This window comes from Neolamprologus multifasciatus, chromosome 15 (genome assembly GCF_963576455.1).
Source record: "Neolamprologus multifasciatus chromosome 15, fNeoMul1.2, whole genome shotgun sequence".
In the NCBI taxonomy this organism is placed as follows: Eukaryota; Metazoa; Chordata; class Actinopteri; order Cichliformes; family Cichlidae; genus Neolamprologus; species Neolamprologus multifasciatus.
Window position 1 is genome coordinate 35,893,338 of NC_140453.1, and position 26,826 is coordinate 35,920,163.

At 41.1% G+C, this 26,826-nt stretch overlaps 2 protein-coding genes and 7 non-coding genes across 9 annotated transcripts; 7 read left to right on the forward strand and 2 right to left on the reverse strand.

The window, feature by feature from the left end:
- The first annotated feature begins 223 nt into the window (after positions 1–223).
- LOC146502619 (uncharacterized) lies at positions 224–2,801 on the forward strand. Its single transcript, XM_085134319.1, has one exon. It carries the CDS (start codon positions 499–501, stop codon positions 2,767–2,769), a length of 2,271 nt encoding a protein of 756 aa, XP_084990445.1. The 5' UTR covers positions 224–498; the 3' UTR covers positions 2,770–2,801.
- A 9,284-nt stretch (positions 2,802–12,085) lies between these two features.
- trnaq-cug (transfer RNA glutamine (anticodon CUG)) lies at positions 12,086–12,157 on the forward strand. The gene has a single exon. It is a non-coding gene; the product is annotated as a tRNA-Gln (tRNA).
- Positions 12,158–13,209: 1,052 nt separating this feature from the next.
- Positions 13,210–13,292, forward strand: trnal-cag (transfer RNA leucine (anticodon CAG)). Its single transcript has one exon. It is a non-coding gene; the product is annotated as a tRNA-Leu (tRNA).
- Positions 13,293–14,618: 1,326 nt separating this feature from the next.
- Positions 14,619–14,690, reverse strand: trnaq-uug (transfer RNA glutamine (anticodon UUG)). Its single transcript has one exon. It is a non-coding gene; the product is annotated as a tRNA-Gln (tRNA).
- Positions 14,691–15,178: 488 nt separating this feature from the next.
- Positions 15,179–15,466, forward strand: LOC146502623 (signal recognition particle RNA). The gene has a single exon (XR_014869680.1).
- A 736-nt stretch (positions 15,467–16,202) lies between these two features.
- trnal-cag (transfer RNA leucine (anticodon CAG)) lies at positions 16,203–16,285 on the forward strand. The gene has a single exon. It is a non-coding gene; the product is annotated as a tRNA-Leu (tRNA).
- Positions 16,286–17,632: 1,347 nt separating this feature from the next.
- Positions 17,633–17,704, reverse strand: trnaq-uug (transfer RNA glutamine (anticodon UUG)). Its single transcript has one exon. It is a non-coding gene; the product is annotated as a tRNA-Gln (tRNA).
- A 488-nt stretch (positions 17,705–18,192) lies between these two features.
- Positions 18,193–18,491, forward strand: LOC146502626 (signal recognition particle RNA). The gene has a single exon (XR_014869670.1).
- Positions 18,492–23,763: 5,272 nt separating this feature from the next.
- On the forward strand, positions 23,764–26,076 carry LOC146502627 (uncharacterized). Its single transcript, XM_085132317.1, has one exon. It carries the CDS (start codon positions 23,774–23,776, stop codon positions 26,042–26,044), a length of 2,271 nt encoding a protein of 756 aa, XP_084988443.1. The 5' UTR covers positions 23,764–23,773; the 3' UTR covers positions 26,045–26,076.
- The last annotated feature ends 750 nt before the right edge of the window (positions 26,077–26,826 follow it).

Consider the following 26,826-nt stretch of genomic DNA (forward strand, 5'->3'; position numbering starts at 1 on the left):
CTCTCTGATCAATACAATCCACTCAGTTCTATCGATTTAATTTAACCTGATTCAGTCCACCCAATGCTTTCACTCACTGTATGCGCAAACTGTCTAGTTATGATACCCAGTAACACTTCAAAGAGTTACCAATACAACTCAGACACAATGAATTTGTTTTGAAAGGTGCTATATAAATAAAACTGTACTTTTATTTACTTTCTTTACTCACTTTTTATGTTATTGCAATAACACTTTTTACACTTTTTTTAACACAAAAGAATTATCCTCATTCAAAAGTCATGTAAGAACCTCATTGGCTTACGGAATGTTGATGTTATTTAAAAAATTCATACAAAAACATGACCTCATTCAAAAATGTCATGTGACAACCTCATTGGCTTATGGAATTCTGATGTCACAGGCTTCTAAAGCTTTGATCCTTTGAAGCTTTGATCCTCATGAATCCTTAAGTAGGGGTGAGGAGGTACAACTTTTAGTCCGTTATTTGCAGCACTTATGTTAGCAGCATTCAAACGTTCACCAGTAAAGCATTTTCAAACATTTGGATCCTTTTCGTACTCACGGTATACAGACTCCAACATGTCTCAGAAAGAGCAAGAAAGACAAGAAGCTGACCCCAGCTCTATTCCATGGTATGAGTCCCTAGACCCTTATATCAGCTCTCTTCCTTGGGATGAACAGGTAGAATTAGAGGAAAAGCGAGTAGAAGAAATGGAGAATGAAAATCTAATGAACAGAGAAAAGATTAAGATCCTGACAGAAGAAAATGAGAGAAAGAGCGCTGAATTAGAAAAATTATCCTACCAGCTTCAGGAAAGGGAAGGTATTATTGAGGAGAAACAATGGGCTCTCCAAGATAAGAAGAATCACGAGGTCCAAGAAAAGCTTGATGAAGCTCTAGAAAAAATTAAAGATCTGCTCCAAAATGAGAAAAAAGAGAGCATTAAAGGGGATAAAATGCTCAAGAAGAATCAGGAACTCCAAGAAAAGCTTGATGGAGCTCTGGAAAAAAATAAAGATCTGCTCCAAAAGGAGATAAAAGAGAGCATAAAACAGGAAAACATGGTCAAGAAGAATCAGGAGCTCCAAGAGAAGCTTGACGAAGCTCTGGAAAAACTGAAAGAAATCCACCAAGAAGAGAAGCAACAGTCCACACAGCAGAGAGACATGCAGAGCAAACTCCAAGCCATGGAGGAAAAATACAAAGCGCTGCAGGTGAAACATGACAAAACTCTGCACAAAAGTCAACAGTTGCTTCAAGACAAGAAGCAAATGGAAATGAAACAGAAGGAAATGGACTCCAAGCTTGACGACATGGAGGACAAACACAGATTGCTCCAAATCAAGCTTGATAAAACAGTGCACAGAAATAAAGAGTTCATTCAAGAGAGAGAGCAACAAGAAATGCTCGAGAAAGAAACAGACTCCCAGCTTGAAGTCTTGGAGGAAAAACTGAAAATGCTGCAAAAAACTCTTGAGGAAACACTGCTCAAAAATAAAGAGATGCTTCACCAGAAAGACCAACAGAAAATACAAAAGGAAGAAATGGATTGCAAGCTGAGGCACATCAAGAAACAGAATGAAGGCTTGCAAGTGATGCTTGATGAATCTCTGGAGAGAAATAAAGAGTTTCTTCACGAGATAGACCAACAGAAAATACAAAAGGAAGAAATGGATTGCAAGCTGAGGAACACTGAGAAACAAAATGAAGGCTTGCAAGTAATGCTTGATGAAGCTCTGGAGAGAAATAAGGAGAACCTCCAAGACAAGAAACAAGAGCCCGTAGAGCAGAGAGACCTTCAGAGCAAACTCCAAGCCATGGAGAAAAAATACAAAGCGCTGCAGGTGAAACATGATAAAACTCTGCACAAAAGTCAACAGTTGCTTCAAGACAAGAAGCAAATGGAAATGAAACAGAAAGAAATTGACTCCAAGCTTGACGAGATGGAGGAAAAACACAGATTGCTTCAAGTCAGGCTTGATAAAAAAGTGCACAGAAATAAAGAGTTCATTCAAGAGAGAGAGCAACAAGGAATGCTCGAGAAAGAAACGGACCACAAGTTTGAAGTCTTGGAGGAAAAATGCAAAATGCTCCAAATAACTCTTGAGGAAACACTGCTCAAAAATAAAGAGTTGCTTCACGAGAAAGACCAACAGAAAATACAACAGGAAGAAATGGATTGCAAGCTGAGGAACATCGAGAAACACAATGAAGGCTTGCAAGTAATACTTGATGAAGCTTTGGAGAGAAATAAGGAGATCCTCCAAGACAAGAAACAAGAGCCCGTAGAGCAGAGAGACCTGCAGAGCAAACTCCAAGACATGGAGGAAAAATACAAAGCGCTGCAGGTGAAACATGACAAAACTCTGCAGAAAAATCAACAGTTGCTTCAAGACAAGAAGAAAATGGAAATGAAACAGAAAGAAATGGACTCCAAGCTTGACGAGATGCAGGAAAAACACAGATTGCTCCAAATCAGGCTTGATAAAAAAGCGCAGGGAAATAAAGAGCTGCTTCAAGAAAAAGACCGCAGTTCAGTTGAAACAGTTGAAGAACTGAAAGACAAGCTTAAAGAAAAACAAGAACAATTAGAAGACATGGTGAAAAGATGCAACAAACTTGAGAAAGAAAACGCAGAAGCAATTGATGAGCTGAAAACCCTCATCATTGAGAAAAAAGTGCTCGTGGAAGAGTATTTGAAAAAGAAGAAAAAACGCTTCCGCTGGTTCTGGAGGAGGGACACTGCTGCTTCTCACCCGATGTAACCTCGTCTTCCTCCACCTCTATTCCATCTTCATTTCCCACCTTCCCCCTCCCCTCCCCTCCCTCCTTTGACTTTTTTCACCCTCACCCCCCGACCAGTCTCGGCAGTTGACTGCCCCCTCCTGAGCCTGGTTCTGCCATAGGTTTCTCCTTTAGGTTCCTTTCACTTTAAAAGGAGTTTTTCCTATCCACTGTCGCCTGGTGCTTGCTCAGAGGGGATTGTTGGGGTTTTCTCTCATCTCTCTCTTTCATTCTTTCTATCCCCCCTTCCCCCCCCCCCTTCTGCGTTTTCCTTTACCCAATAAACACAATTGCCCACATTTTACATGTGTTTGAAAAATGTCTTTATTCAACAATAATTCATCTTAGGTATAAAAACAAGAAATAGGTAATAGCTGCATGTGTGTTTGTGTGTGTGCATAATATACATACTTGTTTCCCAGAAAGAATTAATACTAGATGGATAGAGACAGGGTTTAAAGACTAGAAATGAAAACATGTGAGTCCTGTCTTTAAATAAAAATATATAATTCCCTATATTCCTATCTATTCCAAACAACGGTAATAAGTAACAAAGTTTCAAATTTGTCTTTCACTTTGACTCTTAATTTACTAACCATGAACAAGAGGTCAGAGGTCAAATGTAGCACGATACCTTAAATCTTTCTATGATACTTTCTGTATGTGGACCAGAGATGGGCAACACCGCATAGTCTGATTTCTTTTTTCAAGTAACGAGTAAAGTAAGGGATTACTATTGCAAAAAAGGTAATTAGATAACTGTTACTTTCCCGTAAGCAGGCTACATTACTGCGTTACTAATCCTCGTCATTTTCTTCGTGAGAGTGTCAATGACGTACAAGTGTGCGACGTCCGTGGCAGCAACAGACGTGTGTAGATCGACAAAGGATAATATGAAGTGCAGGAGAGAGTACGACCATGCAGGGTTTAAAGCTTACATTGAGTTTGATTCCGTAAAAAGTGACAAAAACATTGAAAACATACAGTAGTGAAGTTCTTAGCTCCCTGTTTTAGTTTTGTTGTCGCCCCCCCCCGGTGTTCCCCTGACTCTCTTGGTATTTGATGCATGAATGCTTCCTCGGCTCAGCTCCCGTCCCCACACCCTGTCGTCACTTTTTTCTTCTTCCATCACACCAACAGGCACTTTAGAATCACCAATTGACAAGCATGTCTTTGGACAGGCTCAAACCGGAGAGGTGATCAATGGACCACAGCGCTGCACACCCCTGGCAACTTTGGGGGTAAAGCCACTGGTTTGTGGTGGTTGCCAGGTGAAATCAGGGTCTGCTGCACCAAAAACATAATTGTGATTGCTTTGGTTGCAATCAGATTGCCATAGTCATCTGCAGTTTGCATGTTGGATGCCAACTACTCACAAAGCGGTGGGAAAAGCTTGGTTTGGTTTAGTTTGGCTTTCATCTTTACTTTTGCGTCCTTTCTAAAAACACTAACATATAGGTCTGGTCTACCTGGACTGGCAGCATGCTCGAGGTGTCCCAGGCTCGTCTGTTTGGTGACGCGGTAGATGAGCTCGCCCGGCTCGCTGTCCTGGTCACTTGCTGACAGCTGCAGCGTGGTCAGCTTCTGAAAAATTACATTTTCTTATGTTGCAAGTCTCAAATCTTGATTGCCTGGATCCATTTAGTGTTTTATCATATGTGCTTTAAGCAGTAAATCTCAGGTAAAATGAACTGTTCTGTCTGCCAGGAAGGACACAAACGCAGACCCAAGATAAACAAAGACTGGGTACAGTCTTTACATTATATGCATGTCGTTTGAAATCTACAAGACATGCTGACTCCATGTCTGTGTAGGTTCCTAGTCAATCAGGTCATGTTTGTCTTAAGAGAGGCAGCTGGACTCATTTAAAACATTTCACTTCTCATCCAAGAGGTTTGTTCAGCTTGAAAAACAAAAAGGTGAAGAGTCCCAGCTATTTAAACCATAATGGAGGTTGTTCTCTATGGAGGTGGTAGCTGACCTACCTACTATTAATCATGAGCTAAGGTTTGAAAAACCGCATGTGTCATTACCAACAGGGGTTCCAAATAAAACCACTGGCATCATGGGAGAGTGTCTGCGTCTAAATTTCACTCTTTCATGGATGCCAGCATATGCTTGTCAAATAAAGCCTGATTTTAGTTTTGTTTTCCTTCTATAAATAGAGATATTTCTAAACTTCAAACTGGCGCAGAAAAACAATTCAAAGGGTATTAAGTGTCTGATGGTTCAAATTACCTTGAAGGACGATCATTGCAGTATACTGTAAAATGAAACACTGCATATACATATTATACTAGAGAGTACCTGTGTGTAGTATGAATAACATAACCACCGCACCAGAGGTGTAAGCACCTTTTGCAAGGCACTCAAGGAAACCAATGAAAAGCCTCAAAAATAAATGAACAGGTGGAGATGCAGACTGTATTTGCAGATTACAGCTCCACCACAAATCAAACTTCCATATTACAGCGAGACTGCTCAGCAAGGAAAAATAGTCAATCTCAGTAAGACTGAATGAAGACAGACTAAAAATTAATTGCATCTGCTCACACATTACTCAGCTGTAAGGTTTTCTAAGTACTCAGATGTAACACTGTGGAGGAAAACCCAAAGAAATGGCAAACAGAAGTTCATTCTAATAAATTGGAAATGTGGGTCAAGTCCGTCAAAACATTTTAATTAAATCATTAATAAAACAGATAAAATTATTAAGAAGACTCCGTGTAATAAACATCTTCAGGTATGCTGGGTTGTCCTTCTTGCTACCTCACATGAGCAGACAATGCAAACCAGCTTTCTCGAGCTCTCTCCTTGTCCATCTATTGATAATGGAGAAAGTTTTTTTCAAATACAAGCAATGACATGTAAATAATGCACAGTGTGTGTGTGTGTGTGTGTGTGTGTGTGTGTGTGTGTGTGTGTGTGTGTAAAGACCTGGTAAAATCTGTGAGTCTTCAGTATTAAAGGTAAAATGTAACTTTTGATGCCTAAAGTGGGGGTCTGGGTGCTTGACTTTATCCCTTTAGAGGGAACCATCATTTTAAAGTAGTGTACTTTTTTTTTTCTGATCAATCACCTCTTCAAGGTGAATTTAACATTTACAACGAAGAGGGTGAAAATAATGTAAGATGACAGTGCCACTGCTGGCACTGACATCTCATGTGAGGCCCACTTTAGTGTTTAAGTAGTACAAGAAACAAACAAACAAGAAAACATCCACAAATATTTCTGAAAATGTAGTGTTTTTTTTATTTATTTCAAATATTGTATAGCAAGAAAAAACTGCAAATGTGAACACAATTTTTTCTCACTCTTAACTAACTGAAGCCTTTCATTGACTACCAAAAAAACAAATTGGTACTCTCTTCATGGCCAGACACGTGCCAGCACTTTTAATTTTGCTTCTACTTAACAAAATAAAAATGCAGACATAAGTGTACACATTAGTTTTTGACTGCCAGTGAAAATTGTTTTCTTTACAAATAACTCTCTCACTGAGCTAACACAGCCAGTCCCTCGACACATTTGTGCTCATATTGCCTTTGTATTAAATAATTTTTTTGCTTTTTAAAGAACATTTTTTAACATTGCACTGAACAATAAAAAAATCCTCACTAACAAAGAAAAGTAACTTCAAGGGCCAAAGTGCATTATATTTCTTCACGTCAATATACGGGCTGCAAATAGGGGTGATGTGGGCCGGAAGTGGCCCCCAGACTGTGAGTTTGAGACCCCTGTATTAGACAGTGATCTTGAGCTTCACTAACAAGGAGCACTGAAGTTGTTATGCCAGCACATAGTTTTGCAGCACTTTACTAGGACACGTCCTGTTGGCTTTTCCTTGTCTGTATTTTACAGTTAGACACCCATACTCAGAGAGATCCAGTGAGATTAATTCTAGGTAATAATTGTAACTGTAGTTCACCCTGCAGCAATATCACTTTCAGTTACCTGGTACACCAGGTACAATAAAATATGCTATTTTGTAATGAAATCACAGATTTGTACTCTTATGTGGCCTTCTCAAGTTTTACAGCTTCATTAGCAATGTCTCACTATCATGACGATCCTTTAACCACTAAATGACAATGAGGAGTGATGAGGAATTGTTTACGTGCTTTATGAAAGTACCTACAATACTATATTATACTACAAATAAACTGCACAATTTTTAAAATGTATTAAAAAATCCAATTTAAATTTTCAAAATTAAAAGTATTCATTCAACTGAAAAATCCCCCGCCAATGTTATTCTGCATTATCATGGGCTCAGCTGAAATACTTACTATGTTTTTGTAAATCCAGCTCATTAAATGTGGGCCTCACAGACAGCAACTAAAAACATATTATTTTATAGAATATGAAGTACAGGCAACAGTTTTCCAATCTTCTATTGTTGAATTTTGGTGAGCCTGTGTCACCTTATAACCACAGATTTGAATGAATGTCTTGTAAAAAGGTTTATCAGGGACTTCCGGTTGAGCTTTAATGGAGTAGGACGCGAGTCTGGGAGCTCCCGCCGACTTCGATTAAATTGTTATTTATTCGCGCTTTTTGGCCATATTTCCAGTCCTGTTTTGGTTTGTGGATTGTTTTGTTGAGAAGTTTTACTCGGGCCAGCGTAAAATGGCAGCAAAAAATGTTAAAACCCGCAGTACTATTCAAACACAACTGAGGCCTAGTTTGCAAACCGCGACCACACCCTCGAGTGAGCCATCGTCTCCTGCAAAGCCCCCCACATGTCAAGCTAATCCTGATATTGAGGCTCTCAAGGTCGAGTTGCTGGCTTCACTGAGGAAAGATATTGCCGACATCTTTAAAAAGGAACTTCAGGATACTCTGGGTGATGCTTTGTCTACCATTAAGTTCGACCTGCAGGCGGTGAAGACGCAGCTGGCGATCGATAAAGCTGCCAATGACGCTACCATGTCTGAGCTAAAAGGTACGGTCAAGGAGATGGAGCACGCACTCACTGTCTGCTCTGATGATACAGCTGAGATGAAAAACACTATCAAGGGCCTCACAGCTCATGTAGCCAAGCTGGAAAGTAAGTGTGAAGATTTGGAGTCCAGGTCGCGGCGCAACAATGTTAGGATAGTGGGAGTACCGGAGGGCCCTGACACGTGCACCACTGCTGCTGTAGCTTCCTTGCTAAAAGAAGCATTTGATCTGGGGAAGGAGCCGCTTTTGGATCATTCGCACAGGACCCTCCAGCCCGCACCTAAGCCTGGCGACCGTCCACGAGCCATTGTATGCAGGTTTCATTACCACACTGACTGTGTTGACATTTTACGACGTGCTAGAGAACGCCGACAGATTAAGGTTGGAGATCGGACCATCTCAGTCTTCCCCGACTACACCGCCAGGGTGGCACGGGCTCGTGCTGCATTCAACACGGTCAGGCAGCAACTCCGTGGCATTGAAGGTGTTCGGTATGGCCTGCTTCATCCAGTGCGACTCCGCATCACATATAAGGGTGTCGAGAAGGACTTTGTTTCAGCAGAGGAGGCCAGTGATTATGTCAAAACTTTGATCTCTGGATGAGCCTCAATAGCCCCTCAGTTTGATGCTGTAATGCTGCTAAGGGTTCACGCTCACCACCTGTGCATTGTTTTCTTAGGCTGTTGTGCTAGTTATTGTACTGTTGGTGTGCTGGTTCCTTTTATTTTCATTGTTATTTATTGAAACTGAATCATATAATATACTCTTGAACTTCGGACCAGTCTGGCACAATCTTCTCCAAGCTTGCTGCATTGATTTGCATAGGAGTGGGTTGTTTTTTGTTTCTGTTAAATTTTTATTTATTTATTTTTTGTTTGGTTGTTTTTGTTTTAATTGTTTATCTATTTATGTATGTATTTATTTATTTTTACTTTTATGCACTTTCGGTGATTTGTTGGAAAGTTCTCCTTCTGAGGAAGTCATATTTTGTACTGTGAGATCTTTTTTGGTTGGTTGGTTTCCTCTTTCTTTTTTCCCTTTTAAAAAAAACATGTTTACCGTTACACGCACACTGTTATACTGTAGAGAAGTTGGCGAGAGGTTGTTTTTCCCTCTCTCGCTTTTATTTTTATTTAGACTCCAATTAGTCCAGTCACTTTGGTGAATCATTTTTGCTACTTTGGGGGTACACTGCTGTCTCTTTTGTTCTTTTCTGTGGAGACTTGGGGTGTATTTGTGTTCAGGGTTGGGTTGGGGGGAGGGCTGTCCCATTTGGCCACTGGCATTTTGGTTTGGTCTTTTTCTTCTTCCTTTTTATGAATGGTTAATGGCAATATAGACCCCAGCATTGCTGGGTCAGGCATGCCTCTTAGATTCACTAGTTGGAATATCAGAGGTATGGGTAACCCTGTTAAGAGATCTAAGGTTTTTACTCACTTGAAACATCTAAATTCTGACATAGCATTTTTACAGGAGACTCATCTTCGCATTAAGGATCATTATATGTTATATTGCCCTTGGGTAGGTCAGGTCTTTCACTCAAATTTTAATTCGAAAGCTAGAGGAGTGGCCATTCTCATTAATAAGAAAGTTCAATTCTCTTCGACCAGTGTTATCGCTGATAGGAATGGTAGATACATCATTGTTGCTGGTACCCTAATGCAGAAAAAGGTTTTGTTGGTAAATGTATATCCCCCGAATTTTGATGATGCTGAATTCACTAATAGATTGCTGAGTAATATCCCCTTTCTGAATACACATTTGCTTATCCTTGGTGGTGATCTGAATTGTGTTTTTGATCCAATTTTGGATCGATCTAGTCCTCGTAATTTGACTCCATCATCTATGTCTAAAACATTCTCAGATTTTATGAAACAGAATGATCTTGTTGATCCATGGAGATTTTGCAACCCTTCAATCAAAAAATTTTCGTTTTTCTCTCAGGTCCACCAGTCTTATTCCAGGATTGATTATTTTTTCATCGACAGAACTCTTAATTCATGTGTTAATTCTTCCAACTATTCTGGTATTGTAATATCTGATCACTCTCCTCTGCTATTGGATGTTCAGCTTTCTACCCATAAACATAGTCCTCCACTTTGGAGATTTAACTCTCTCCTTCTGGCGGATAAAGAATTTTGTGAATTTATTTCAAGCTCTATTGAGGAGTTCTTGTCCTTCAATCAGGATGATTCTGTTTCATATTCTCTGCTATGGGAGACTCTTAAATGCTACCTGAGAGGTCAAATTATTTCTTACTCTGTCTGTGCTAATAAAAAGATTAATGCCAGGCTTAAAGAACTTATAGCTGCAATTAGTAACCTTGATCAAAGTTGTACACTGAACCCTTCTCCAGAATTAATGAAGCAGCGACTTGATTTGCAAGCAGAATTTGATCTTATGTCAACCAAAGAGGCTGAGCACTTATTACTACGCAGTCGTGGCTCATATTACAAATATGGTGACAAGGCTAGTCGCTTGTTGGCACATCAGTTACGACGTCAGGCCTCCTCACGTGTGATACCCAGTATTAAAAACTCTTATGACAATATCACTACAGATCCCTTGGAAATTAATTCTACCTTTAAAACATTTTACTCTTTGTTGTAGTAGAAGTGGAAAATAAATGTGATAAATGCCATGGTTCTCCTTGTCACCTTAGCCACATGTTTTTTCTGTGTCCTGAGCTACAAAGTTTCTGGACAGGGTATTTTGCTATTATGTCAACTGTTCTTGGGGTAACTCCTCATCCTTGTCCTCTGATTGCTGTATTTGGGATTCCTGTTCACTCACTTACACTTGATTCCACACAAAAGGATATTATAGCCTTCACATCCCTATTAGCGAGACGTCTAATATTGTTGCATTGGAAGTCTGTTAAGTATCCTAGTAGTATCCTATAGTATTTCCCGGTGGCTTAAAGATGTCATGTTTTTTTTTTAAAAAGTTTATTTACTTAGGAAAATGAAGAAAGGTTGATTGTATTTTGGTAACTGCAAGTACTGTTGTTTTCTTTTTTCAATAACAATATTTTCAAATAAAAAAAAAAAAAAAGGTTTATCAGGAGTTGTCCACTGAGAAATTATCTTTTTTAAAGACACAAATATAACAATATATGATTATTATCTAACAGTATCGAGATAATTCCAGTCAGCTCGCTCAAATATTGTATTTAAAACAAGAACTATCATAAGGTGAGGTTTTTGATCATTTCAATCAATTTTTCCCTCTTATGAGCTAGAGTCTTTCTCTTCTTTTTTTCTCTTATGTATTTATTTATTTCTGTTTTTTGCTTTTAATTTTCTTTCCTTTTTCCAATTTAAATTGATTTGTAGTCATTTAGTAACTATAATCTGTCTTATTTTATCCCACATTTTTTTTCTGGGTTCAGTCTGGTATGGTGCTGTCACAGTGCAACAATCTGGTAGTCATACCTTTTTTTTTAGTAGGGCTTCCATGGTGTAATGGTTAGCACTGTGGGACTAGAATCCAGTGATCTGAATTCAAAAATTGGAGAGACCTGCTTTTTGGAGGTGAAACCATTCTGCATGTCTTCTCTGGCACACCAGAACTGTGCTACAATTGTGTTTTCAGTGAGAGGTGTATAAAATCAAGCAGCTAACCATGACCTCTGTCTTTACAAATACTTGTCAATCACTATGTGGTGCTAAAGAGCTGTCTGAAATTCAGTTGTACACCACACAAAGTTACACGATGGGGTGTCTGAGTGCTGAGTTGTGCCTGTGCGTAATAGTAACACTCTCCTGACTCACTGACTCCACATCTCTAAACCTCCTCTGACTTTAACATCAGCATGAAAACTGGGAACTGCGAGCTCCCTCTTTGGATGTCATCACATTGACATTTTTCATTTTTTATCATGAATCCCATCTCATTGTTGAAACTCACTTTTGGCTGGGCCTTGACCTCTTCTGTGCTCTTCTCTGTTGTGCCATCCGCTTTGCCAGAGGTTGTAGATAGGTAGACAAATCTTCCCATATCATATTATTGTGAAGATGAGCGTACTCCCTAAAATCCTCTACTTATTTCAGAATATCCCTCTACAAGTACCTGTAGGTCTTTTTCTGAACTTAAAGAAAATTATTACCAATTTTATTTGGCAAAATCATCGCCATCGGCTTCGGTTAACTCTATTATATCTGCCATTTGACAGGGGTGGGCTTAAGGGTCCTAACTTTCAGTGGTACTATTGGGCTGCACAATTGTGCATGATGATATACTATTTCTCATCTGATCCACCTCCGGCATGGGTTTACATGGAACCGTTCTTACTTAATTCAGAATACTTTTTGGCAGGTTGCCACGACCTGACAGTGTAAATGCTACAACAGGGGTTCCATGGTGTAATGGTTAGCACTCTGGACTCTGAATCCAGCGATCCGAGTTCAAATCTCGGTGGGACCTGAGTTTTGGGAGGTGAAACCATACTACATGTCTTCTCTGGCACTTTGAATTTCTGTATGAATTGTGTTTTCAGTGAACGCCGTATAAAATCAAGCAGCTAACCATGACGCCTGCCTTTACAAAATACTTGTCAATCGGTAAAGAGTAGTACTAAAGAGCTGTCTGAAATTCAGCTGCACACCACACAAAGTTACAGAGTAAAAGTCACAAACACGCTGCTGACTCAACAACTGTACAGCACTAAACCTCCTCTGTCTTTAACATCAAAAAACAAACATGAGCATCGTGGTATGGGTTTCCATGGCTGAACAGCAGCTATGTGTTTTGTGAAGTATAATATTTATGTCTTCCAAAGTAAAGTTTTAAGCCCCACTTGTTTTAAATCTGCAACATGTGTAACAGCAGCATGTCATGAAAATTTGATGATAACAAGTGCATGCTTATGGTCGCCAAACAATTATGTATGTAAACAACACTTATCTGACTAAACTACGTTGAGCTAATGCAGATTTAATTCTTATTTTATTGGTGAGGAGAGAGGATGGAACCAGAAATGCATTTATCCCCGTGTTCTGTGTTGATGAAAATCACCCAACAGGAAAGCAGCTGGGCATTCATTTGAAACTAGTTCACAGGTTGGGCTGTGGTGCCCCCTCTAGCGTCTCTGCTTGAACTTTCAACTGTGAACCTCTTAGATCCAACCTTCCCAACTGCTCATCTCGCAAAAGACAAAATGGAAGAAGTCAGATTGTCTTTTTTTTTACCTAATTTTTATACCTGCTCACACTTTTTCACGCTTCCCTCACAGGACGTCACATTTCACACTTTGGCCATCCAATCAAGTTGTTGACATCTAATCATTCCTGTCCACCCACACCTGATCTTTCTATTTCGATCTGACTTACAACATTTAACACAAACTTTTAAATCAATATATTTTCTTTGTAATTATTTTTATTTGTTTTTGTTTATTACATGCACTTAACATACAAGTATGTCGTATGGAAATCAGCAACTGCGCTGGATTATTCACTAGTGGTGAGTTCCAACATGTCAGGATGGCCGAGCGGTCTAAGGCGCTGCGTTCAGGTCGCAGTCTCCCCTGGAGGCGTGGGTTCGAATCCCACTTCTGACAATTCTATCTTTGCACTTCTTTCTTACTGCTACTTATGGGTCTTTGATCAGTGGTTGTTGATCAATGGTCATGAGAATTTGCATAATCATGATGAAGGAACTGACCTCCAAGCCCACTGTTCCTTCAGGTGGCTGCTTTCAGTCATTATGCAAATATACTGTTTATAAGATTGGGGAAACCTGCAGTCAGTTCAGACTGAAGAAGTCACTTGGATGAGTGACGAGACATTTCTCCCACTGAAAATGCTACATCCAGATGAACAGAATCAACCTTTGAAGACTTCTTACTGTTGTGACAAAATACACTTGAAACTGGCAATTCTATATCAGTGGAGAACCAATTCCAACAGTCTAAGAGATGTCCATCAAGAGCATGGGACGGTGGTATAATGTACACCTCAATGATACCTGGCAACTTGAAAAACTAAACAACAACACTGCACTCCTTGAGTGAGGCTTGAGATGTCACTCAAGGACTCCCGGGACCCCATAGTGAGGGGCACTGCTCCCACCCTAGCAACAGGGAGGAAGTGGACCCCAGCAACGTCTGTGCTACAGGCCAAATCGGCTGTGAGCCATAATGACGTGGTGGGTCGCGTCCAACAGGGCAGAGAAGGATTTGGTCTTGGCAACCTGGGTGGCAACAGGCATCTGTAACCGAACGTCAAAAAATGGTGGTGGAGGAGGTGTGTCGAAAGGAGGAAACAGTAAGACACGCCAGAGCCATAGCGCTGGCCAAGCAGGGTCATTGGATGAATTGGGAGAGTGTTGAAAAGAGGAAACTCTTATGGAGTGAAATCTGATTTTTGGGGGGTGAAACCATACTGCATGTCTACTCTGGCACATTGAATTTCTGTATGACTTGTGCTTTCTGTGAGAGCTTTATAAAATCAAGCAGCTAACCATGACGTCTGCCTTTACAAAACACTTGTAAAGGCAAGTGTTTTGTAAAGGCACTAAAGAGTTCCTTCACTTGTCAGTCACTATGTGGTACTAAAGAGCTGTCTGAAATTCAGTTACAACCCATACAAACTTACAGATTGGAGTATCCGAGTGCTGAGGTGGGCTTGTGCGCAAAAGTCAAAAACACTCTGCTGACTCTCTAACTGCACAGCTCCAAACCTCTTCCGACCTCAAAGTCAGCACAGAAAGTGGGCGCCACGAGCTTCGTAGTATGTGTTTACATGGCTGAAGAGCTGCTATATTCGAACAAATGCCTCCAGAGCAGACTGCGACCTGAACGCAGTGCCTTAGACCGCTTGGCGACCAAAAACCTGCACAAGTTATCATTACGTGACATGCAGTATGGTTTCACCTCCCAAAAAGCAGGTTCCACCGAGATTTGAACTCAGATCGCTGGATTCAAAGTCCAGAGTGCTAACCATTACACCATGGAACCGATGCGAAAATGTGTGAACTGTCAGGTCATGGCAACCTGCCAAAAAGTATTCAGCCAAATGATCAGTATGGATGACATTGCAGATTATTCGCACTACGTTTCCATGGCTGAACATCTGCTATACGTGTTATGAGAAGGATAATGTTTGTTTCTTCCAAAGTATCTAACAGTGGTAACCTCCACCAAACTGACGCTGCAATGTCAGAATGGCTGAGCGGTCGAAGGCGCTGTGTTTACGTTGCAGTCTCCCCTGGAGGCGTGGCTTTGAATCCCACTTCTGACATTGAAGCTTTACTCTTCTTGATATTGTGACAAAATACTCTTGGGTTAACCACGAGCTTTCTAAAAACTTGCATATAACAATTGTGCACCATTCATTCCTCATCTTTGCTGCCCATCATTACAACTTTGCTAATGATGGGCAGCAGGTTAGTGTCATGATGTCACCTCAGACGTAGTTAAAAGCCCTGTTAACGTAGCTGCTTCTCGCCGTGTGCGGTGGCGTGTGCCTGTAATCCAAGTTACCGGGAGGTTGGAGGATCATTTGAGCTCAGGAGCTCTGAGCTGCAGCAGGCTATGTCGATCGGGTGTCCGCACTAACTTCGGCATTGATATGGTGATCCTGGGGGAGCCTGGAACCATCAGGTCACCTAAGGAGGGGTACTCCGGCCCAGGTCGGAGACGGAGCAGGTCAAAGCCCCCGTGTTGCTCAGTAGTGGGATCGTGCCTGTGAATAGATGCTGTAGTGCAGCCTGAGCAATAAAGCGACACCCAATCTTAATACACATCCTTATACCTGTCTCTACCTCACACAGCAACCTTATCAGCACGTCTTGGTCTTTTTAATTCAAGTCCAAAACACTCACAAATCTGCTGCTCTGCTTGTCCTGCACCACCTCCACCTGCAGGACAGCTGCAACTACATCCTCCACCCTAAACACGCCAACGCCCAGCAGGTGGAGACAAACTCAAAGTAGGACATTTTATTGGTGAGGAGAGAGGATGGAACCAAAAACGCATTTATCCCCGTGTTCTGTGTTGATGAAAATCACCCAACAGGAAAGCAGCTGGGCATTCATTTGAAACCAGTTCACAGGTTGGGCTGTGGTGCCCCCTCTAGCGTCTCTGCTTGAACTTTCAACTGTGAACCTCTTAGATCCAACCTTCCCAACTGCTCATCTCGCAAAAGATAAAATGGAAGAACCCAGAATGTCTTTTTTTACCAAATTTTTATACCTGCTCACACTTTTTCACGCTTCCCTCACAGGACGTCACATTTCACACTTTGGCCATCCAATCAAGTTGTTGACATCTAATCATTCCTGTCCACCCACACCTGATCTTTCTATTTTGATCTGACTTACAACATTTAACACAAACTTTTAAATCAATATATTTTCTTTGTAATTATTTTTCATTTGTTTTTGTTTATTACATGCACTTAACATACAAGTATGTCGTATGGAAATCAGCAACTGCGCTGGATTATTCACTAGTTGTGATTTCCAGCATGTCAGGATGGCCGAGCGGTCTAAGGCGCTGCGTTCAGGTCGCAGTCTCCCCTGGAGGCGTGGGTTCGAATCCCACTTCTGACAATTGTATCTTTGCACTTCTTTCTTACTGCTACTCATGGGTCTTTGATCAGTGGTTGTTGATCAATGGTCATGAGAATTTGCATAATCATGACGAAGGAACTGACCTCCAAGCCCACTGTTCCTTCAGGTGGCTGCTTTCAGTCATTATGCAAATATGCTGTTTATAAGATTGGGGAAACCTGCAGTCAGTTGAGACTGAAGAAGTCACTTGGATGAGTGACGACACATTTCTCCCACTGAAAACGCTACATTCTGATAAACAGAATCAACCTTTGAAGACTTCTTACTGTTGTGACAAAATACACTTGAAACTGGCAATTCTATATCAGTGGAGAACCAATTCCAACAGTCTAAGAGATGTCCATCAAGAGCCTGGGACGGTGGTATAATGTAGACCTCAATGATACCTGGCAACTTGAAAAACTAAGGCAAAACTTGGCTAATGACCTCAGGCGGATGCACAACACTGCACTCCTTGAGTGAGGCTTGAGATGTCACTCAAGGACTCCCGGGACCCCATAGCGAGGGACGCTGCTCCCACCCTAGCAACAGGGAGGAAGTGGTACCCAGCCACGTCTGTGCTACAGGCCAAATCGGCTCTGAGCCATAATGACGTGGTGGGTCGCGTCCAACAGGGCAGAGAAGGATTTGGTCTTGGCAACCTGGGTGGCAACAGGCATCTGTAACCGAACGTCAAAAAATGGTGGTGGAGGAGGTGTGTCGAAAGGAGGAAACAGTAAGACACGCCAGAGCCATAGCGCTGGCCAAGCAGGGTCACTGGATGAATTGGGAGAGTGTTGAAAAGAGGAAACTCTTATGGAGTGAAATTGGTGGGACCTGATTTTTGGGGGGTGAAACCATACTGCATGTCTACTCTGGCACATTGAATTTCTGTATGACTTGTGCTTTCTGTGAGAGCTTTATAAAATCAAGCAGCTAACCATGACGTCTGCCTTTACAAAACACTTGTCAATCACTAAAGAGTTCCTTCACTTGTCAGTCACTATGTGGTACTAAAGAGCTGTCTGAAATTCAGTTACAACCCACACAAAGTTACAGATTGGAGTATCCGAGTGCTGAGGTGGGCTTGTGCGCAAAATTCAAAAACACTCTGCTGACTCTCTAACTGCACAGCTCCAAACTTTTTCCGACCTCAAAGTCAGCACAGAAAGTGGGCGCCACGAGCTTCGTAGTATGTGTTTACATGGCTGAACAGCTGCTATATTCGAACAAACGCCTCAGGAGTAGACTGCGACCTGAACGCAGTGCCTTAGACCGCTTGGCGACCAAAAACCTGCACAAGTTATCATTACGTGACATGCAGTATGGTTTCACCTCCCAAAAAGCAGGTCCCACCGAGATATGAACTCAGATCACTGGATTCAAAGTCCAGAGTGCTAACCATTACACCATAGAACCGATATGAAAATGTGGGAACTGTCAGGTGATGGCAACCTGTCAAAAAGTATTTAGCCAAATGATCAGTATGGATGACATTGTAGATTATTCGCACTACGTTTCCATGGCTGAACAGCTGCTATATGTGTTATGAGAAGGATAATGTTTGTTTCTTCCAAAGTATCTAACAGTGGTAACCTCCATCAAACTGACACTGCAATGTCAGAATGGCTGAGCGGTCGAAGGCGCTGTGTTCAGGTTGCAGTCTCCCCTGGAGGTGTGGCTTTGAATGCCACTTCTGACATTGAAGCTTTACTCTTCTTGATATTGTGACAAAATACTCTTGGGTTAACCACGAGCTTTCTAAAAACTTGCATATAACAATTGTGCACCATTCATTCCTCATCTTTGCTGCCCATCATTACAACTTTGCTAATGATGGGCAGCAGGTTAGTGTCATGATGTCACCTCAGACGTAGTTAAAAGCCCTGTTAACGTAGCTGCTTCTCGCCGGGTGCGGTGGCGCGTACCTGTAATCCAAGCTACCGGGAGGCTGAGGTTGGCGGATCGTTTGAGCTCAGGAGCTCTGAGCTGCAGCAGGCTATGTCGATCGGGTGTCCGCACTAAGTTTGGCATTGATATGGTGATCCTGGGGGAGCCTGGCACCACCAGGTCACCTAAGGAGGGGTGCACCGGCCCAGGTCGGAGACGGAGCAGGTCAAAGCCCCCGTGTCGCTCAGTAGTGGGATCGCGCCTGTGAATAGATGCTGTAGTGCAGCCTGAGCAATACAGTGAGACCCAATCTTTATACACATTCTTATACCTGTCTCTACCTCACACAGCAACCTCATCAGCACGTCTTGGTCTTTTTAATTCAAGTCCAAAACACTCACAAATCTGCTGCTCTGCTTGTCCTGCACCACCTCAACCTGCAGGACAGCTGCAACTACATCCTCCACCCTAAACACGCCAACGCCCAGCAGGTGGAGACAAACTCAAAGTAGGACATTTTATTGGTGAGGAGAGAGGATGGAACCAAAAATGCATTTATCCCCGTGTTCTGTGTTGATGAAAATCACCCAACAGGAAAGCAGCTGGGCATTCATTTGAAACCAGTTCACAGGTTGGGCTGTGGTTCCCCCTCTAGCGTCTCTGCTTGAACTTTCAACTGTGAACCTCTTACATCCAACCTTCCCAACTGCTCATCTCGCAAAAGACAAAATGGAAGAACCCAGAATGTCTTTTTTTTACCTAATTTTTATACCTGCTCACGCTTTTTCACGCTTCCCTCACAGGACGTCACATTTCACACTTTGGCCATCCAATCAAGTTGTTGACATCTAATCATTCCTGTCCACCCACACCTGATCTTTCTATTTCGATCTGACTTACAACATTTAACACAAACTTTTAAATCAATATATTTTCTTTGTAATTATTTTTATTTGTTTTTGTTTATTTGTTTTTGTTTTTATCCAGCTCCACCTGACCCAACATGGCCTGCAGCAGGCCCAGACTGGACTGATCCCCGCTGAGAGAGGCAACAGGGGAGCCATCCAGCTCTGAACCCTGGGAAACACACTTCCTGGCTCTGCTGGTGTGATTACCGATCCAGTCTGTTCAGCATATAAAAGAAGAACAACACTGATTTTCTGACATGATCTCATCTTCAAACAGAGTATTTCATTTTGGAGAAAATCCATCCCTTGCAGATATTACCTGACTTGCTCTGAGGCGGATCAGGATTAAGAACCTGAGAAACCTTCTGTTTTTCTTTTCCTTCCTCTTTCTTTCTCCCTTTCCTATCCCTCACTCATGTCTGTCCCGTCTGTAACAACTGAAAATAAAATAAATAATAAAAACAAAGGTCGATCAAATGGACCAATACGGCAATGCCATGATGATCCATTTGGCAAAATAAATCCATTGGGTATCCTTGTTGGTCTTCAGACAACAATTCTGACGGCTAAAGAACCAAATGGGACAGGCGAAAAAAAAAGAAAAAAAAAAAAAAAAAAAAAAAAAAGAACCTGAGAAACCAGGACTGATGTTTCCTCTCTGAACAGCCACGGTGGCATTGAGAGCTGAAATGACATTAGATAAGTTTTTATGTTCACCTCTAATGCCAGATATATAATAAACGATTTCAAAGAAAGTTTATATCTGCTGTGTTTTTTAAGCCGTTTCTTCAGCAAACCACTTTGCAACCAACCTTCTTTTTCAATTTGCCAATTACTTCTATGTGGACGCTGGGTTCGGAACTAGCTGGGAATCTTTGATTTGAACATTTTAAGGTTCAGGTATTTAATATGTAACTGTAGTTAGATTTGTTCTCATGAATCGAAGAAACAACAGAAAACAAAAAAGTACAGCAAAAAATACTGACAACAAAACTTAACACTAATTTTGGCCATCATATAATCCACAAATGTGACTTTTTAAATCTTGTCGTTTTCACAGTTTGGGACCAGAAACCTTTGTCCGGGAGGAAGAAAACGATTCTCACTGTGTGAAGGATCATCAAGAAAAATTAAACCAGCTGACCGCTGTAACTGTCTGGTGTACAGAAAATTTCAGCTGTGGTTCTCCAATCAGCCTTTTTACACCACTTAACAATCTGAGAGAGTTTCTGCTCTTTTCAGATAACTATCCAAACCACAACACCAAGGAAAAGGACAAAACAGATTCATTAAAAGCACGGTGAAATAAAACCATCATGGTTTTATCAACGTGGAAACAAAAAAGCCTTCTTAAAGACAGGTGCCGCTGGTGCCCCTTTCTGCACACAGCTTCAGTGTTTGCTTTGAAATTCAGCTTTGAATCAAAAGGAAGATATTTATAACACTGAATACTTTCCACATTTTGACTGCACACTCCTAAGTTAGAGGCAGGGTAACGATGCTGTAAAGCATGGCCCTCTTTACCTAAATAAATAAAGAGGGCCACAATTAGTAACCGACACATAGTGTTGTATTAAATGAAACTCAGTAAGAAATTGTCTGGAAATTGCCTCCCCCTGCAGGCCATAACAAAAACTGCACTATCATGGGACCACCTTGTTGCTCCTTTCTTAACCTCAGGCTATCCATGTTTGCACATGGAAGTGCAGGATATCCCAGAACACAGTTGTACCTACAAATATTAATGAGTTCAGATGGATTAATAATTTTCTTTGACCAAAGGTCTCCTGCCTATATGATAAACTGGTAACGTCTTCAGTGGGAGAAACGTTTCGTCACTCATTCGTCTCAGCTGACTGCAGGTTTCCCCAAAAGATGGTAATGGTCAGGTTTTGCTTTCCCCTCCAGCACTCAGGAGAAGATACAGGAGTGTAACAGTGTGATAATTTGGCTCAGTGATAAAACTCCCAGGACTTAATTACCTGCAGCACAAACACAGCACAGATTGAGGATAAATGAACGATGTGACATATTTTCAGTGCCTACCAAACAAACCTGAGCGCTGCATTGCAATGAGGTGTGCAAGCCAGCAGGTGCAGGTGGAGTGGCTAATTTCGGAACAAACAGTGATGGAGCTTCTCCTTCGCACTTCACAAAGACACATTTACTCTGCTGGAGAATATTCAGGCAGAGCAGGATGTGCTGCCACTTTTTAAAACATAATTTGCTCGACAAGAGTTCTGCTGAGCAAACACGCAGCTCATTTAAACACCTGAATTATCCTGTTGTTTCAGCTCTCTGCTGGGGTCCAGTTAAAGGCCCTCCCATCACCAACACCACTGTGTCCAACTTCCGCTCCAGCTCTGCCGTCCGCTGCTGTAACCCTGCCTGAGAGGCACATCGTCACCAACTCATGATTTATCAGCATAGCTGGACTAACAATAACCTAAGCCCAGTCCCAAATGCAGGGCTGTAGCCTCCTCTCTTAGAGTCATGGTTTCAGCAGTGAGAGCATCAATGAGCCTCTGCTGCTCTTTCAGCTCCTCCTCCAGTTTTCTCCTCTCCTGTGCCTCCTTCATCTTCCCTCTAACACATTACAGGCAGACAGTGATTTAAACACATATAGCAGACTGCAAATATTTGCATCAAAGCAAACCTGCGCTAAAATTTAAAAACTGATTCTATTTATTGCTGCTAGTAGCAGCAGCAGCTACGCTCAGATGATCAAGCTAAATTTCTGACACTGTCACAGTTTTATTCCACACCACACACTGTGATGCAGGACCAGGACTGAATTATAGGAACTGAGGTGAGATGACAAAGCTTTGAGAGCAGCTCCATGAAAATATAAGAATATCAGTGTTATCCTTCAGCCTCTTAGTAGCTGCACATATAGAATAAATTTCAAAATCCTGCATCACCTCAGTCTCAAGTGACAAGACTTGGCATCAGACCTTGAGGTCAAGGTCAGGAAGATGCAAACTTTTTCGAGACTTGTACTAGATGTATCTATGGTATCAATTTGAAAATACAACATTGCTTCGTTTTCAAGTTATTGTATTTGCAAACCTGGGCAACCATGGCACGCAGGCAGGTGGCAAGGTGAAGGTGGGATCCTTGACCTTTAAAAGGAAGCAGGAAACAAACAGAAGATAACTGACTGAAGATGAGCTCGAGCATGATCACAGACAGTGAAGCACAGAAGACGGAAGCACATGAAGGGATATAAATCTGTCTAATTAAGAAGCAGAAACCACTGTGAGTCTATTTCAACCTCGTTAGTTTAATATTAAAGCGACAGCAGGTGCAAAATGACAAAACTCTGAAGCAGTGAATGGCTTGGCAGACCGTTGTTCTCTCCTGATCCCTCCTGACAGATTTTTGTCTACCTCTGATTTTCTTTGTGTCCATCCCACCAATTCCGGTGGTCTCGGGCAAATGCCAGTTCAATAAAGGGAGAAATTTCAGAGATGAATTCTTCTGCGTCTCTTTCCGTTATACGTGTGATGTCTTATCCTTCATATTTTGTTCTGACATGTGTTTGTAAGCCACCATGGCATTTTCTGGCCACACACTGAGTTTGTTTCCTCAATTTGGCTCTTATCAAATTTACAAGGGGATAAAACTAAACTGAGACTAAAGTTACACTGAAATAACAATGCTTCTCTTTACTCTGTGTTGCCTCTGAAGTATAAAACCCAGTGGGAAACATAATCAGGTTTGTCTGCAACAATCCAGCATCACTCAGCATGAAACTAAATGTGACTGTCTTAAAAACAAGAACCACATTTTTTTTGCTTTCCAGGAGTTCTGCTATCCTCGCTTATTGTGGATGTAAAGACCTGATACAGCTGTTTGTAAGGCAACACATTTATGGTTATTCCTGACATACAAAGTGTGCAACAGACACATTACATAGTTATCTATGATGTGCATTAATGAGGAAAAGGACAGAATTTCTTCTGAATTTCCACTTTCATTGATTTCCACCTGTGATATTTCATTTCCCAACATTTTCAAATGGAACAGTTTAACAAACCCATAATGCTATCATATAAACTAAGTCTAAACAAGGAGTCAAATAGAAAAACAAACAAACCAAAAATGGTTTTAAATCCTGATTTGTATCAGCTACCTGTTAACCTATATTAGTTCCTTTCAGATGAATCAAAGTTTCCTTTAGTTGTTGTCCTAACTCTCTGATCAATACAATCCACTCAGTTCTATCGATTTAATTTAACCTGATTCAGTCCACCCAATGCTTTCACTCACTGTATGCGCAAACTGTCTAGTTATGATACCCAGTAACACTTCAACGAGTTACCAATACAACTCAGACACAATGAATTTGTTTTGAAAGGTGCTATATAAATAAAACTGTACTTTTATTTACTTTCTTTACTCACTTTTTATGTTATTGCAATAACACTTTTTACACTTTTTTTTAACACAAAAGAATTATCCTCATTCAAAAGTCATGTAAGAACCTCATTGGCTTACGGAATGTTGATGTTATTTAAAAAATTCATACAAAAACATGACCTCATTCAAAAATGTCATGTGACAACCTCATTGGCTTATGGAATTCTGATGTCACAGGCTTCTAAAGCTTTGATCCTTTGAAGCTTTGATCCTCATGAATCCATAAGTAGGGGTGAGGAGGTACAACTTTTAGTTATTTGCAGCACTTATGTTAGCAGCATTCAAACGTTCACCAGTAAAGCATTTTCAAACATTTGGATCCTTTTCGTACTCACGGTATACAGACTCCAACATGTCTCAGAAAGAGCAAGAAAGACAAGAAGCTGACCCCAGCTCTATTCCATGGTATGAGTCCCTAGACCCTTATATCAGCTCTCTTCCTTGGGATGAACAGGTAGAATTAGAGGAAAAGCGAGTAGAAGAAATGGAGAATGAAAATCTAATGAACAGAGAAAAGATTAAGATCCTGACAGAAGAAAATGAGAGAAAGAGCGCTGAATTAGAAAAATTATCCTACCAGCTTCAGGAAAGGGAAGGTATTATTGAGGAGAAACAATGGGCTCTCCAAGATAAGAAGAATCACGAGGTCCAAGAAAAGCTTGATGAAGCTCTAGAAAAAATTAAAGATCTGCTCCAAAATGAGAAAAAAGAGAGCATTAAAGGGGATAAAATGCTCAAGAAGAATCAGGAACTCCAAGAAAAGCTTGATGGAGCTCTGGAAAAAAATAAAGATCTGCTCCAAAAGGAGATAAAAGAGAGCATAAAACAGGAAAACATGGTCAAGAAGAATCAGGAGCTCCAAGAGAAGCTTGACGAAGCTCTGGAAAAACTGAAAGAAATCCACCAAGAAGAGAAGCAACAGTCCACACAGCAGAGAGACATGCAGAGCAAACTCCAAGCCATGGAGGAAAAATACAAAGCGCTGCAGGTGAAACATGACAAAACTCTGCACAAAAGTCAACAGTTGCTTCAAGACAAGAAGCAAATGGAAATGAAACAGAAGGAAATGGACTCCAAGCTTGACGACATGGAGGACAAACACAGATTGCTCCAAATCAAGCTTGATAAAACAGTGCACAGAAATAAAGAGTTCATTCAAGAGAGAGAGCAACAAGAAATGCTCGAGAAAGAAACAGACTCCCAGCTTGAAGTCTTGGAGGAAAAACTGAAAATGCTGCAAAAAACTCTTGAGGAAACACTGCTCAAAAATAAAGAGATGCTTCACCAGAAAGACCAACAGAAAATACAAAAGGAAGAAATGGATTGCAAGCTGAGGCACATCAAGAAACAGAATGAAGGCTTGCAAGTGATGCTTGATGAATCTCTGGAGAGAAATAAAGAGTTTCTTCACGAGATAGACCAACAGAAAATACAAAAGGAAGAAATGGATTGCAAGCTGAGGAACACTGAGAAACAAAATGAAGGCTTGCAAGTAATGCTTGATGAAGCTCTGGAGAGAAATAAGGAGAACCTCCAAGACAAGAAACAAGAGCCCGTAGAGCAGAGAGACCTTCAGAGCAAACTCCAAGCCATGGAGAAAAAATACAAAGCGCTGCAGGTGAAACATGATAAAACTCTGCACAAAAGTCAACAGTTGCTTCAAGACAAGAAGCAAATGGAAATGAAACAGAAAGAAATTGACTCCAAGCTTGACGAGATGGAGGAAAAACACAGATTGCTTCAAGTCAGGCTTGATAAAAAAGTGCACAGAAATAAAGAGTTCATTCAAGAGAGAGAGCAACAAGGAATGCTCGAGAAAGAAACGGACCACAAGTTTGAAGTCTTGGAGGAAAAATGCAAAATGCTCCAAATAACTCTTGAGGAAACACTGCTCAAAAATAAAGAGTTGCTTCACGAGAAAGACCAACAGAAAATACAACAGGAAGAAATGGATTGCAAGCTGAGGAACATCGAGAAACACAATGAAGGCTTGCAAGTAATACTTGATGAAGCTTTGGAGAGAAATAAGGAGATCCTCCAAGACAAGAAAAAAGAGCCCGTAGAGCAGAGAGACCTGCAGAGCAAACTCCAAGCCATGGAGGAAAAATACAAAGCGCTGCAGGTGAAGCATGATAAAACTCTGCACAAAAATCAACAGTTGCTTCAAGACAAGAAGAAAATGGAAATGAAACAGAAAGAAATGGACTCCAAGCTTGACGAGATGCAGGAAAAACACAGATCGCTCCAAATCAGGCTTGATAAAAAAGCGCAGGGAAATAAAGAGCTGCTTCAAGAAAAAGACCGCAGTTCAGTTGAAACAGTTGAAGAACTGAAAGACAAGCTTAAAGAAAAACAAGAACAATTAGAAGACATGGTGAAAAGATGCAACAAACTTGAGAAAGAAAACGGAGAAGCAATTGATGAGCTGAAAACCCTCATCATTGAGAAAAAAGTGCTCGTGGAAGAGTATTTGAAAAAGAAGAAAAAACGCTTCCGCTGGTTCTGGAGGAGGGACACTGCTGCTTCTCACCCAATGTAACCTCGTCTTCCTCCACCTCTATTCCATCTTCATTTCCCCCCTTCCCCCTCCCCTCCCCTCCCTCCTTTGACTTTTTTCACCCTCACCCCTCGACCAGTCTCGGCAGTTGACTGCCCCCTCCTGAGCCTGGTTCTGCCATAGGTTTCTCCTTTAGGTTCCTTTCACTTTAAAAGGAGTTTTTCCTATCCACTGTCGCCTGGTGCTTGCTCAGAGGGGATTGTTGGGGTTTTCTCTCATCTCTCTCTTTCATTCTTTCTATCCCCCCTTCCCCCCCCCCCTTCTGCCTTTTCCTTTACCCAATAAACACAATTGCCCACATTTTACATGTGTTTGAAAAATGTCTTTATTCAACAATAATTCATCTTAGGTATAAAGACAAGAAATAGGTAATAGCTGCATGTGTGTTTGTGTGTGTGCATAATATACATACTTGTTTCCCAGAAAGAATTAATACTAGATGGATAGAGACAGGGTTTAAAGACTAGAAATGAAAACATGTGAATCCTGTCTTTAAATAAAAATATATAATTCCCTATATTCCTATCTATTCCAAACAACGGTAATAAGTAACAAAGTTTCAAATTTGTCTTTCACTTTGACTCTTAATTTACTAACCATGAACAAGAGGTCAGAGGTCAAATGTGGCACGATACCTTAAATCTTTCTATGATACTTTCTGTATGTGGACCAGAGATGGGCAACACCGCATAGTCTGATTTCTTTTTTCAAGTAACGAGTAAAGTAAGGGATTACTATTGCAAAAAAGGTAATTAGATTACTGT

What these genes read in the sequence shown, in the direction of transcription:
- LOC146502619 (XM_085134319.1), top strand. Translation starts at nt 499, where the DNA reads ATGTTAGCAGCATTCAAACGTTCACCAGTAAAGCATTTTCAAACATTT.
- LOC146502627 (XM_085132317.1), top strand. Translation starts at nt 23,774, where the DNA reads ATGTTAGCAGCATTCAAACGTTCACCAGTAAAGCATTTTCAAACATTT.